Source organism: Mercenaria mercenaria, chromosome 2, assembly GCF_021730395.1.
Source record: "Mercenaria mercenaria strain notata chromosome 2, MADL_Memer_1, whole genome shotgun sequence".
NCBI lineage: Eukaryota > Metazoa > Mollusca > Bivalvia > Venerida > Veneridae > Mercenaria > Mercenaria mercenaria.
The window spans coordinates 52,507,311-52,522,118 of NC_069362.1; the positions used below are offsets into that span (position 1 = coordinate 52,507,311).

Here is a 14,808-nt window from a genome sequence, read left to right on the forward strand (position 1 = left end):
GCCTTGTGACCTCTCTAGAGGCCATATTTTTCATTGGATCTGTATGAAAGTTGGTCTGAATGTTCATCTTGATGATATCTAGGTCAGGTTCAAAACTGGGTCACATGAGCTCAAAAACTAGGTCACTATGTCAAATAATAGAAAAAAAATGACGTCATACTCAGTTCAAAACTGGGTCATGCTGGGACAGGTGAGCGATTCAGGACCATCATGGTCCTCTTGTTTATTAGCTCACCTGTCACATACTGACAGGGTGAGCTTTTGTGATCGCCCTTCGTCCGTCTGTTGTCCGTCAACAATTTCTTGTCTGCACAATAGAGGTTTCATTTATGATTTTATTTTTACCAAACTTGCACACAACTTGTATCACCATAAGATCTCAGTTCCTTTCTTGAACTGGCCAGATCCCATTATGGGTTCCAGAGTTATGGCCCCTGAAAGGGCCAAAATTAGCTATTTTGATCTTGTCTGCACAATAGCAACTTTATTTATGATTTGATTTTTACCAAACTTGCACACAACTTGTATCACCATAAGATCTCGGTTTCTTTATTGAACTGGCCAGATTCCTTTATGGGTTCTAGAGTTATGGCCCCTGAAAGGGCCAAAATTAGCTATTTTGACCTTGTCTGCACAGTAGCAGCTTTATTATGTCTCCCCCAGGAGACATATTGTTTTTGCCCTGTCCGTCTGTCCTTCCGTCCGTCCGTCCGTCCGTCCGTACGTCACACTTCATTTCCGAGCAATAACTGGAGAACCATTTGACCTAGAACCTTCAAACTTCATAGGGTTGTAGGGCTGCTGGAGTAGACGACCCCTATTGTTTTTGGGGTCACTCCGTCAAAGGTCAAGGTCACAGGGGCCTGAACATTGAAAACCATTTCCGATCAATAACTAGAGAACCACTTGACCCAGAATGTTGAAACTTCATAGGATGATTGGTCATGAAGAGTAGATGACCCCTATTGATTTTGGGGTCACTCCGTCAAAGGTCAAGGTCACAGGGGCCTGAACATTGAAAACCATTTCCGATCAATAACTAGAGAACCACTTGACCCAGAATGTTGAAACTTCATAGGATGATTGGTCATGAAGAGTAGATGACCCCTATTGATTTTGGGGTCACTCCATCAAAGGTCAAGGTCACAGGGGCCTGAACATGGAAAACCATTTCCGATCAATAACTAGAGAACCACTTGACCCAGAATGTTGAAACTTCATAGAATGATTGTACATGCAAAGTAGATGACCCCTATCGATTTTGGGGTCACTCCATTAAAGGTCAAGGTCACAGGGGCCTGAACATTGAAAACTATTTCCGGTCAGTAACTTGAGAACCACTTGACCCAGAATGTTGAAACTTAATAGGATGATTGGTCATAAAGAGTAGATGACCCCTAACGATTTTGGGGTCACTCTGTGAAAGGTCAAGGTCACATGGGCCTGAACATTGAAAACCATTTCCGGTCAGTAACTTGAGAACCACTTGACCCAGAATGTTGAAACTTAATAGGATGATTGGTCATAAAGAGTAGATGACCCCTAACGATTTTGGGGTCACTCTGTTAAAGGTCAAGGCCACAGGGGCCTGAACATGGAAAACCATTTCCAATCAATAACTTGAGAATCTCTCGACCCAGAATGTTGAAACTTCATAGGATGATTGTTCATGCAGAGTAAATGACCCCTATTGTTTTTGGGGTCACTCCGTTAAAGGTCAAGGTCACAGAGTCCTGAACATTGATAACCAGTTTCGATCAATAACTTGAGAACCACTTGACCCAGAATGTTGAAACTTCATAGGATGATTGAACATGCAGAGTAGATGACCCCAATTGATTTTGGGGTCAGTCTATTAAAGGTCAAGGTCACAGTGGCCTGTTTATGTAAAATCATTTTTTGGAAATAACTTGAGAACCACTTGACCTACTATCTTGAAACTTAATAGGATGATTGGACATGCAAAGTAGATGACCCCTATTTATTTTGAGGTCACTTGATCAAAGGTCAAGGTCACAGGAGCCTGAACAGTGACTTGAGAACCACTAGGCCAAGAGTGTTGAAATTTAGCGGGATGACTGGACATGCCAAGTAGATGATCCCTATTGCAGCCAACCATCAGTGTCTCTTTGACTTTCGCTCCTGACCCCTATTGACTTCTTGCCTATAGGACTTTGCATTTGGGGAGACATGCGCTTTTTTACAAAAGCATTTTCTAGTTTATGATTTGATTTTTACCAAAGTGGCACACAACTTGTATCACCATAAGATCTTGGTTCCTTTCTTGAACTGGCCAGATTCCGTTATAGGTTTCAGAGTTATGGCCCCTGAAAGGGCCAAAATTAGCTATTTTGACCTTGTCTGCACAATAGCAGCTTCATTTATGATTTGATTTTTACCAAACTGGCACACAACTTGTATCACCATAAGATCTTGGTTCCTTTTTTGAACTGGCGAGATTCCTTTATGGGTTCCAGAGTTATGGCTCCTGAAAGGGCCAAAATTAGCTATTTTGACCTTGTCTGCACAATAGCAGCTTCATTTATGAATCGATTTTAACCAAACTTGCACACAACTTGTATCACCACAAGATCTTGCTTCCTTTCTTGAACTTGCCAGATTTCTTTATGGGTTCCAGAGTTATGGTCTCTTAAAGGTCAAAAATTGGCTATTTTGGCTTTTGCAGCCATATAGAGACTTCATTTATGGTTTAATTTGATACAAACTTCCAAAATAACTTCAACAACAATAAATCTTGGATTCCATGACAAATCAGATCCAAGCGTAGGTTCAGAGTTATTTTATATCTGATTACCTCCCCTGATTGTAATCAAAATGGATTTATATCGGTAAGTACTTATATAATACTTATTTGAAATTTCATTATTGTCATTAGTTGGACTGAGCCAATCAGGGTATATAACTATGGACTGGTTTTATGTCAAATTACCTCCCTTTATTTCAGATTAAAATGGGTATATCTCAGTAACAAATGAAGATACTGATCTGAAATTTCATTTATGTCAACAGATTTATTTGGCAGATCCTTCTTTTGTTCACTTACAATAATTTATTTTTATTACTTCCCTTTTATGTTACTATAAATAGCTTATTTTTAGTAACTTTTTTATTATTGGCCGTAGGGAAAAACCGAGACCACTTTTCTGTGGTACAACATGGATGGTACCTCCAGTTTGTAGGTGTATTTTAACATATCTGTACCTTGTAAGAATTTTTTTTTTCTTTTTGGTTAAATTTCTTCCCTTTGTTGATACTGTCCTTTGGACTTAGATATTTTTTCTGAGGCCCTTCTTGTCCTCAAGTGCAATGATAACAGGTGAGCGATATAGGGCCATCATGGCCCTCTTGTTTCTAAACTGTCGTAAAAATGCCAAAAAAAAAAAAACCCATGCCCAAGTAAAGAATCGAACCCGGGTCACCACCGCCAATGATTATTTTCCTGCGGTCTTCACCAATACAGCATGGAGAATACACACTTAACGGTTGTTAAATATAAAGCTTTATAATTGAGGCAGTTTACCTCCGATACCCTGTTACAAATGCTTTTAAATTTTAAATGGAAAATTAGTAGAAACAATAATTCTCATTTTTCCATAACTTATAATCTGCCATTAGCTAAGTTTCAAGGCCTTTTTACGAAATATAGCAATGACTTTCTGATATCAGAAGAAATTCTTCTGATCAGAAATAGTGTCATTTTTAGCCCACCATCATCAGATGGTAGGCTATTCAAATCACTCTGCATCCGTGGTCCGTCGTCCTTCCGTCCATTAACAATTTCTCGTTATCGCATCTCCTCAGAAACTACTGGGGGGGGGGGGGGGGGTTTTTTGACTAAACTTTGTCAGAATGATGTATTTATACCCTAGTTGTGTCCCCCTGAAAATTAGACTGGTTCAACAGTATTTGAGAGTTATCTATAATTTACATAGATTTATATAGGGAAAAACTTTGAAAATCTTCTTGTCCAAAACCACAGGGTCTAGGGCTTTGATATTTGGTTTGTAGCATCATCTAGTGGTCCTCTGCCAAGACTTTTCAAATTTCCCCCTAGGGTCAAATATGGCCCCACCCGGGGGGGTCACATGGTTTATATTATATAGACTTATATAGGGGAAAACTTTGAAAATCTTCTTGTCCAAAACCTCAAAACCTAGGGCTTTGATATTTGTAATGTAGCATCATCTAATGGTTCTCTACCAAGTTTGTTCAAACTATCCCCCTAGGGTCAAATATGGCCCTGCCCCAGGGGTCACATGGTTTATATAGACTTATATTGGAAAAACTTTAAAAATCTTCTCTTCCATTCAAATTCAAATTTGGACCACATATGTAGTTTTGAGTGGCTAGATGAACCTTGACATGAGTTGACCACGATCTTGACCTAGTGACTTACTTTCGCATTTCTGTAGCTTCAGCCTTCAAATTTTGACTAAATGCGTAGGTTTGTGTACTGAAATAAACTTTGACCTTGACATTGACCTACTTTCACATTTTTGAAGGTACGTGCTTCAAATTTGGACCACATGTATAGTTTCGTGTTCCGAAATAAAATTTGACCTTGATTTGGACCAGGTGACCTACTTTTACATTTCTCAGGCTACATTCTTCAAATTTGGACCACATGCATAGTTCTGTGTTCCGAAATGAAATTTGACCTTGATTTTTACGAAGTACCTACTTTCACATTTCTCAAGCTACAGCCTTCAAATTTGAAGCACATGCATAGTTTTGTGTACCGAAATGAACTTTGACCTTAAAATTGATCTAGTGACCTACTTTCACATTTCTCAAGCTACATCTGCTATATTTGGACAACATGCATGCGCATATGCACAGTTTTGTGTACCGAAATGAACTTTGACCTTGATTTTGACCTTGAGCTAGTCTTTAAATCTGGAAAATAGCTCAATGGTGGGCACCAAGATCACTCTGTGATCTCTTGTTTATCCAGAATTTTCAGTTTTGACATGTTGAGTTTTGTATATTTGTTAGGCCAGAGAAAATAGATGTTAAGCTTCTCGTCCAAATTTTGGGAAAGCATAGATATTGTGATCACGCTGTGTTCGGCATCGATCTTGCGTCCGTCCGAGCAACTTAAAAGATAGAGAGGGCCATCTAACTGTAAAGAGAACAAAAGGGAACAATAACTTCAATCCATTAACAATAGAGTAAAGGGCCTGGTCCCCCTTTACAACAAAAGAAATGCCCCCCAATATCATTTTGGTGGCACGTCCGTCCGTCAAGTCGTCCTTCCATCGTCAACAATTGTGTTTAAACGACATCTCCTCCAAAACCACTGAATGGATTTTGAAGAAACTTGGCCACGTTGTTCCTTGTATGGTCCTCTACCAAAATTGTTCAAACGGTTCCGCTTGGTTGCACATAGGGGCTGCCAGAGCTAAAAATAGAAAAACTTCAAACAACATCTCCTTCTAAACCAATAGTGCAATTTTTAAATAATTTCACACAAATGGTCCTTATGTCACCCTCTACCAAGGTTGTTTAAATTATTCCGATTCGTTAAAAAACATGGCCGCCAGGAGGCGTGGTCACTTTTCCGTATATGTATATAGTGGAAACTTTAAAAATCTGCCTGTGTGAAACTGCTAGCCCATTTTTAGCTCACCTGAGCAATGCTCAGGTGAGTTTTTCTGATCGCTCAATGTCCGGCGTCTGTCGTCTGTCTGTCAACATTTAGCTTGTGTATGCGATAGAGGCTGTATTTTTTAACTGATCTTCATGAAATTGGTAAGAATGATTACCTTAATGAAATCTAGGCCGAGTTTGAAAGTTGGTCATCTGGGGTCAAATACTAGGTCACTAGGTCAAATCAAAGAAAAACCTTGTGTATGTGATAGAGGCTGTATTTTTCAGTTAATCTTCATGAATTTTGGTCAGAATGAATACCTTGATGAAATCTAGGCCGAGTTCGAAAATGGGTCATCTGGGGTCAAAAACTAGGTCACTAGGTCAAATCAAAGAAAAACCTTGTGTATGCGATAGAGACTGTTTTTATGCCCCTGAAGGGAGGCATATAGTTTTTGAACCGTCTGTCTGTCGGTCTGTCCGCAATTTTCGTGTCCGGTCCATATCTTTGTCATCGATGGATGGATTTTCAAATAACTTGGCGTGAATGTGTACCACAGTAAGACGACGTGTCGCGCGCAAGACCCAGGTCCGTAGCTCAAAGGTCAAGGTCACACTTAGACATTAAAGGATAGTGCATTGATGGGCGTGTCCGGTCCATATCTTTGTCATCGATGGATGGATTTCAAATAACTTGGCATGAATGTGTACCACAGTAAGACGACGTGTCGCGCGCAAGACCAGGTCCGTAGCTCAAAGGTCAAGATCACACTTAGACGTTAAAGGATAGTGCATTGATGGGCGTGTCCGGCCCATATCTTTGTCATCGATGGATGGATTTTCAAATAACTTGGCATGAATGTGTACCACAGTAAGACGACGTGTTGTGCGCAAGACCCAGGTTCGTAGCTCAAAGGTCAAGGTCACACTTAGACGTTAAATGATAGCGCATTGATGGGCTTGTCCGGTCCATATCTTTGTCATCGATGGATGGATTTTCAAATAACTTGGCATGAATGTGTACCACAGTAAGACGACGTGTCACACGCAAGACCCAGGTCCGTAGCTCAAAGGTCAAGGTCACACTTAGATGTTAAAGGTCATTTTTCATGATAGTGCATTGATGGGCATGTCCGGTCCATATCTTTGTCATTCATGCATGGATTTTAAAATAACTGTGCATGAATGTGTGACACAGTAAGACGACATGTTGTGCGCAAGACCCAGCTCCGTAGGTCAAAGGTCCTAAACTCTAACATCAAGGTCAAGTTTGAATATGGGTCCTCTTGGGTCAAAAAGTAGGTCACTAGGTCAAATCAAAGGAAAAGCTTGTATATACGATAGAGGCTGTATTTTTCAATTGATCTTCCTGAAATTAAGTCCAAAAGGATAACCTTAATGAAATCTAGGCCGAGTTTGAAAATGGATCATCTTGGGTCAAAAAGTAGGTCACTAGGTCAAATCAAAGAAAAACCTTGTGTATGCGATAGAGGCTGTATTTTTCAATTGATCTTCATGAAATTTGGTCAGAATGATAGTCTTGATGAAATCTAGGTCAAGTTCGAATATGGGTCTCGTGCTCTGGGGTTAAAAATTAGGTCACAGGTCGAATCGAAGAAAATACTTATTTATACTCAAGATTTTTGCTCCAATTTTAATGATAATTGGTCAGAATATTTATTTCCATGAAATCACTAGGTCAAACATGTTTACAACACTGTTATGGTGTGTTTCTCAGGTGAGCGACCTAGGGCCATCTTGGCCCTCTTGTTAAAATTATTTTTTAAAAATGGTCCTTGTGTGACCCTCTACCAAGATTGTTCAATTTATTCGGATTCGTCAAAAAACATGGTGGCCAGAGGGCGTGGTCACTTTTCCCTATATATATATATATATATATATATAGTGGAAATTTAAAAAATCTTCTTGTGTGAAACTGCTGGCCCGATTTTAAATTAATTATGCACAAATTGTCCATGTGTGACCCTTTACCAAGATTGTTGAAATTATACCGATTCGTCAAAAAACATGGCTGCCAGGGGGCGTGGTCACTTTTCCCTATATGTATATAGTAGAAATTTTAAAAATCTTCTTGTGTGAAACTGCTGGCCTGATTTTAAAATAATTTTACACAAATGGTCCTTGTGTCACCCTCTACCAAGAATGTTCAGATTATTGCGATTCGTCAAAAAATATGGCTGCAGGGAGCGTGGTCACTTTATCCTATATGTATATAGTAGAAACTGCTTGTATAAAACTGTTAGCTCAAATTTAAAATAATTTTACACAAATGGTCCTTGTGTGACCTTCTACAAATAGTGTTCAAAATTTTTTGATTTGTTAAAAAACATGGCCACCAGAGGGCGTGGTCACTTTTCATCAACACATCTCCTCCAAAACCACTGAATGGATTTCGATGAAACTTTACACAAATGATCTCTGGGTGGTAGCCCTCTTTAACGTTGTTCAAATGGTTCTGGTTCGTTGAATAAATGGGGCTTTTTGGTTAGAAAAAGGATTTCAGCTATCAGACTTCAAAAATCTTTCTCTCTAGAGCTTTGATATTTGGCATGTGATATAAGGGTGTGACTCTCTACCATAATTGTACAAATTATTGCCCTAAGGTAAAAAATGTCCATACCCCTGTGCATGACATGTACTTACTGTAGGCTTAATTATATATAAGAAAATCTTCTTCTGTGAATCAATAATAGGTAGAGTCTTGATATTTGGCGTGTAATATCAGAGTTGTACTGTCTACCATAATTGTTCAAATTATTGAGCTAAAAATAGAAAAACTTCAAACAACATCTCCTTCTAAACCAATAGTGCAATTTTTAAATAATTTCACACAAATGGTCCTTATGTCACCCTCTACCAAGGTTGTTTAAATTATTCCGATTCGTTAAAAAACATGGCCGCCAGGAGGCGTGGTCACTTTTCCGTATATGTATATAGTGGAAACTTTAAAAATCTGCCTGTGTGAAACTGCTAGCCCATTTTTAGCTCACCTGAGCAATGCTCAGGTGAGTTTTTCTGATCGCTCAATGTCCGGCGTCTGTCGTCTGTCTGTCAACATTTAGCTTGTGTATGCGATAGAGGCTGTATTTTTTAACTGATCTTCATGAAATTGGTAAGAATGATTACCTTAATGAAATCTAGGCCGAGTTTGAAAGTTGGTCATCTGGGGTCAAATACTAGGTCACTAGGTCAAATCAAAGAAAAACCTTGTGTATGTGATAGAGGCTGTATTTTTCAGTTAATCTTCATGAATTTTGGTCAGAATGAATACCTTGATGAAATCTAGGCCGAGTTCGAAAATGGGTCATCTGGGGTCAAAAACTAGGTCACTAGGTCAAATCAAAGAAAAACCTTGTGTATGCGATAGAGACTGTTTTTATGCCCCTGAAGGGAGGCATATAGTTTTTGAACCGTCTGTCTGTCGGTCTGTCCGCAATTTTCGTGTCCGGTCCATATCTTTGTCATCGATGGATGGATTTTCAAATAACTTGGCGTGAATGTGTACCACAGTAAGACGACGTGTCGCGCGCAAGACCCAGGTCCGTAGCTCAAAGGTCAAGGTCACACTTAGACATTAAAGGATAGTGCATTGATGGGCGTGTCCGGTCCATATCTTTGTCATCGATGGATGGATTTTCAAATAACTTGGCATGAATGTGTACCACAGTAAGACGACGTGTCGCGCGCAAGACCCAGGTCCGTAGCTCAAAGGTCAAGATCACACTTAGACGTTAAAGGATAGTGCATTGATGGGCGTGTCCGGCCCATATCTTTGTCATCGATGGATGGATTTTCAAATAACTTGGCATGAATGTGTACCACAGTAAGACGACGTGTTGTGCGCAAGACCCAGGTTCGTAGCTCAAAGGTCAAGGTCACACTTAGACGTTAAATGATAGCGCATTGATGGGCGTGTCCGGTCCATATCTTTGTCATCGATGGATGGATTTTCAAATAACTTGGCATGAATGTGTACCACAGTAAGACGACGTGTCACACGCAAGACCCAGGTCCGTAGCTCAAAGGTCAAGGTCACACTTAGATGTTAAAGGTCATTTTTCATGATAGTGCATTGATGGGCATGTCCGGTCCATATCTTTGTCATTCATGCATGGATTTTAAAATAACTGTGCATGAATGTGTGACACAGTAAGACGACATGTTGTGCGCAAGACCCAGCTCCTTAGGTCAAAGGTCCTAAACTCTAACATCGGCCATAACTATTCATTCAAAGTGCCATCGGGGGCATGTGTCATCCTATGGAGACATCTCTTGTTTTCAACTGATCTTTATGAAATTTGGTCAGAATGATTACCTTGATGAAATCTAGGCTAAGTTTGAAAGTGGATCATCTGGGGTCAAAAACTAGGTCACTAGGTCAAATCAAAGAAAAACCTTGTGTATGCGATAGAGGCTGTATTTTTCAATTAATCTTCATGAATTTTGGTCAGAATGATTACCTTGATAAAATTTAGGCCGAGTTCGAAAACGGGTCATCTGGGGTAAAAAACTAGGTCACTAGGTCAAATCAAAGAAAAACCTTGTGTATGCGATAGAGGCTGTATTTTTCAATTAATCTTCATGAATTTTGGTCAGAATGATAACCTTGATGAAATTTAGGCTAAGTTCGAAAATGGGTCATCTGGGGTCAAAAACTAGGTCACTAGGTCAAATCAAAGAAAAACCTTGTGTATGCGATAAAGGCTGTATTTTTCCATTAATCTTCATGAATTTTGGTCAGAATGATAACCTTGATGACATCTAGGCCGAGTACGAAAACGGGTCATCGTCACTAGGTCAAATCAAAGAAAAACCTTGTGTATGCGATAGAGGCTGTATTTTTCAATTAATCTTGATGAATTTTGGTCAGAATGATTGCCTTGATGAAATCTAGGTCAAGTTTGAATATGGGTCCTCTTGGGTCAAAAAGTAGGTCACTAGGTCAAATCAAAGGAAAAGCTTGTATATACGATAGAGGCTGTATTTTTCAATTGATCTTCCTGAAATTAAGTCCAAAAGGATAACCTTAATGAAATCTAGGCCGAGTTTGAAAATGGATCATCTTGGGTCAAAAAGTAGGTCACTAGGTCAAATCAAAGAAAAACCTTGTGTATGCGATAGAGGCTGTATTTTTCAATTGATCTTCATGAAATTTGGTCAGAATGATAGTCTTGATGAAATCTAGGTCAAGTTCGAATATGGGTCTCGTGCTCTGGGGTTAAAAATTAGGTCACAGGTCGAATCGAAGAAAATACTTATTTATACTCAAGATTTTTGCTCCAATTTTAATGATAATTGGTCAGAATATTTATTTCCATGAAATCACTAGGTCAAACATGTTTACAACACTGTTATGGTGTGTTTCTCAGGTGAGCGACCTAGGGCCATCTTGGCCCTCTTGTTAAAATTATTTTTTAAAAATGGTCCTTGTGTGACCCTCTACCAAGATTGTTCAATTTATTCGGATTCGTCAAAAACATGGTGGCCAGAGGGCATGGTCACTTTTCCCTATATATATATATATATAGTGGAAATTTAAAAAATCTTCTTGTGTGAAACTGCTGGCCCGATTTTAAATTAATTATGCACAAATTGTCCATGTGTGACCCTTTACCAAGATTGTTGAAATTATACCGATTCGTCAAAAAACATGGCTGCCAGGGGGCGTGGTCACTTTTCCCTATATGTATATAGTAGAAATTTTAAAAATCTTCTTGTGTGAAACTGCTGGCCTGATTTTAAAATAATTTTACACAAATGGTCCTTGTGTCACCCTCTACCAAGAATGTTCAGATTATTGCGATTCGTCAAAAAATATGGCTGCCAGGGAGCGTGGTCACTTTATCCTATATGTATATAGTAGAAACTGCTTGTATAAAACTGTTAGCTCAAATTTAAAATAATTTTACACAAATGGTCCTTGTGTGACCTTCTACAAATAGTGTTCAAAATTTTTTGATTTGTTAAAAAACATGGCCACCAGAGGGCGTGGTCACTTTTCATCAACACATCTCCTCCAAAACCACTGAATGGATTTCGATGAAACTTTACACAAATGATCTCTGGGTGGTAGCCCTCTTTAAAGTTGTTCAAATGGTTCTGGTTCGTTGAATAAATGGGGCTTTTTGGTTAGAAAAAGGATTTCAGCTATCAGACTTCAAAAATCTTTCTCTCTAGAGCTTTGATATTTGGCATGTGATATAAGGGTGTGACTCTCTACCATAATTGTACAAATTATTGCCCTAAGGTAAAAAATGTCCATACCCCTGTGCATGACATGTACTTACTGTAGGCTTAATTATATATAAGAAAATCTTCTTCTGTGAATCAATAATAGGTAGAGTCTTGATATTTGGCGTGTAATATCAGAGTTGTACTGTCTACCATAATTGTTCAAATTATTGCCCTAAGTTCAAAAATGTGTGTGACATGTATATAATATACGTTTATTAGGCTAACATAGAAGAAATCTAACTTTGTACTTGTACCAGTATGTTACATAAACGCACTTGAAGCCTTGTACACAGATGAGCGTTTTAGGGTCAATGACCCTTTTGTTTTTTAATTTAGAAATACGGGAGACCTGAGGTCAATTTGACAAATCAGATTTAGAATAGCGCTGTATTGATAATTCTAATGTTTGTTGCTGTGTCTTTGAATTATTTGTATATATAAAACTCTTTTCGATATAAATATAAAAAAAATAATTTCATGTCATAAACTTTAATCTTACTTATAATGTGATAGTAAATCTTTTTTTTCTGATGGCTGATTGTACCCTGTAAGAAAAAAATATTGCAACAAATAAATATTTGTCTGTTCAGTTTACTTGCAAATTCAAAATATTTAGTTCTGTCAAAGTACAACCAAGGTCTGTAAAGAAAACAATGTGTCATTCCTGCAGCTGAGCATGTGCAAAAAGCTATGCCTGTGGAACCGATAATGATGTTATCGATCTTCAACCTTAAACATACAAAATGCGTAGAATCTAGTATTTTGACACTTGAAAAAGCTTCTATTGTTTCTTAATTAATTAAATGCACTTGCAAACCTAACATATTTAAGTCCAATTTCCAAATCTATGAAACAAATAATGCAGTAGTACTGCCTACTTTGCATGCGAAAATGGCATGTCGGACTTCCCTACAGAGGCAAATGTCCAGGTTAAACACAATTGAAATATTGAAATCCAGACAACAGATATTTAATTCTAATCAATAAAAATCACTCACAATCAAATATCTTTTTCTGAAAGTTTTTGAAATCGAAAGTAGGTTGTCAGAACGTCTGCTTGCCGTGTCTCACTGCCGTTTTTTCATGAACATTTCTCTTAATTTATTTCAATAAGAGGTAATATCATGGTAAACTTTAATATCAGATACTGTCAAATAGTGTTAAATTGTCTTTGCACAATCACAATATGTCAAATGTATTCTTTAAACCAGAGAATTGGACAATGCTTTTAAAAGTGTATCAATATCTGGATGTAATATTTTGGATATCTAGGTTTCGACCAATAAAACATTTCGGGGCGGGGGTTTTCAGATAGGGGCGGGCAGGGATGAGAATATAAGAACTAATTATGCCCCCGAAGGGAGGCATATAGTTTTTGAACCGTCGGTCTGTCGGTCTGTCCGCATTTTTCGTGTACGGTCCATATCTTTGTCATCGATGGATGGAATTTTCAAATAACTTGGCATGAATGTGTACCACAGTAAGACGACGTGTCGCGCGCAAGACCAGATCCGTAGCTCAAAGGTCAAGGTCACACTTAGACTTAAAGGTTATTGCATTGATGGGCATGTCCGTCCATATCTTTGTCATCGATGGATGATTTCAATAACTTGCAGGAATGTGTACCACAGTAAGACGACGTGTCGCGCGCAAGACCCAGGTCCGTAGCTCAAAGGTCAAGGTCACACTTAGACGTTAAAGGATAGTGCATTGATGGGTGTGTCCGGTCCCTATCTTTGTCATCGATGGATGGATTTTCAAATAACTTGGCATGAATGTGTACCACAGTAAGACGCGTGTCGCACACAAGACCCAGGTCCGTATCTCAAAGGCAAGGTCACACTTAGACTTAGGGATAGTGCATTGATGGGCGTGTCCGGTCCATATCTTTGTCATCGATGGATGGATTTTCAAATAACTTGGCATGAATGTGTACCACAGTAAGACGACATGTCATGCGCAAGACCCAGGTCCGTAGCTCAAAGGTCAAGGTCACACTTAGATGTTAAGGTCTTTTTTCATGTTGTGCATGATGGGCGTGTCCGGTCCATATCTTTGTCATTCATGCATGGATTTTAAAATAACTACGCAAAATGTGTAACAGTAGACGACGTGTCGCGCGCAAGACCACACGTAGGTCAAAGGTCCTAAACTCGAAATCCCATACTATTCATTTAAAGTGCATCGGGGCATGTGTCATCCTATGGAGACAGCTCTTGTTTTTTATTGCCTTACTTGAGGTAAATTAAAGTGAAAAAAAGACACATAAATATCATTTTGAAGTAATATCTACTCAATAACATGGTTTTATACTAATTTATTTTAGGTCGATTGTGAAACAAGTTCTACAACTTAATATTAATCACTCTCGACACCTCATTCCTGATGAAATCCATCGCCAAGAGGGTATGAGAGAAGAGGCCAGTTTCCCTTTTAATGCTGAGCGCTAAGCAAGAGAGGTACTGGTACCATTTTTCACATCTTTGATATGACGCAGCTGGGGATCAAACCCACGACCTCCCGCACTCGAAGCAGACGCTCTACCACTAGGCTATCAAGGCGGTTATACTTATTAAATCATTTTATATTGTCTGAATGATAAGTATTCTAAGTTATTCTGTTATTTAACAAAATACATTGTTTTCCAGTTGATAGCAGGAAACATTATAGGAGCACTAGCTATGAGTGAGCCGAATGCTGGATCAGATGTAGTATCCATGAAACTCAGGGCAGATAAAAAAGGTAAAAGATTAATTATAATATGATGCACCTTCGAATGTTTACAGCAGGTCATATTTATTTGCAGTGAACCTTAAAAATTGTACACTGTTGTAAATAATGAACTTTTTATACGCCTGTGGCGGCGGCGGAGGGAGGCGTCCAAAGCATATTGAACAGTTTTCAACGGATCTTCACCAGACTTGCTGACAATGTTTATGGGCA

The 14,808-nt window shown here is 38.7% G+C and overlaps 1 protein-coding gene across 1 annotated transcript in view; it reads left to right on the top strand.

The window, feature by feature from the left end:
- Positions 1 to 14,808, top strand: part of LOC123563971 (isovaleryl-CoA dehydrogenase, mitochondrial-like) — a 133,284-nt gene that overhangs the window by 47,834 nt on the left and 70,642 nt on the right. Inside the window, 1 exon segment of the mRNA XM_053536639.1 lies at positions 14,514 to 14,607. Coding sequence (XP_053392614.1) covers positions 14,514 to 14,607 — 94 coding nt within the window.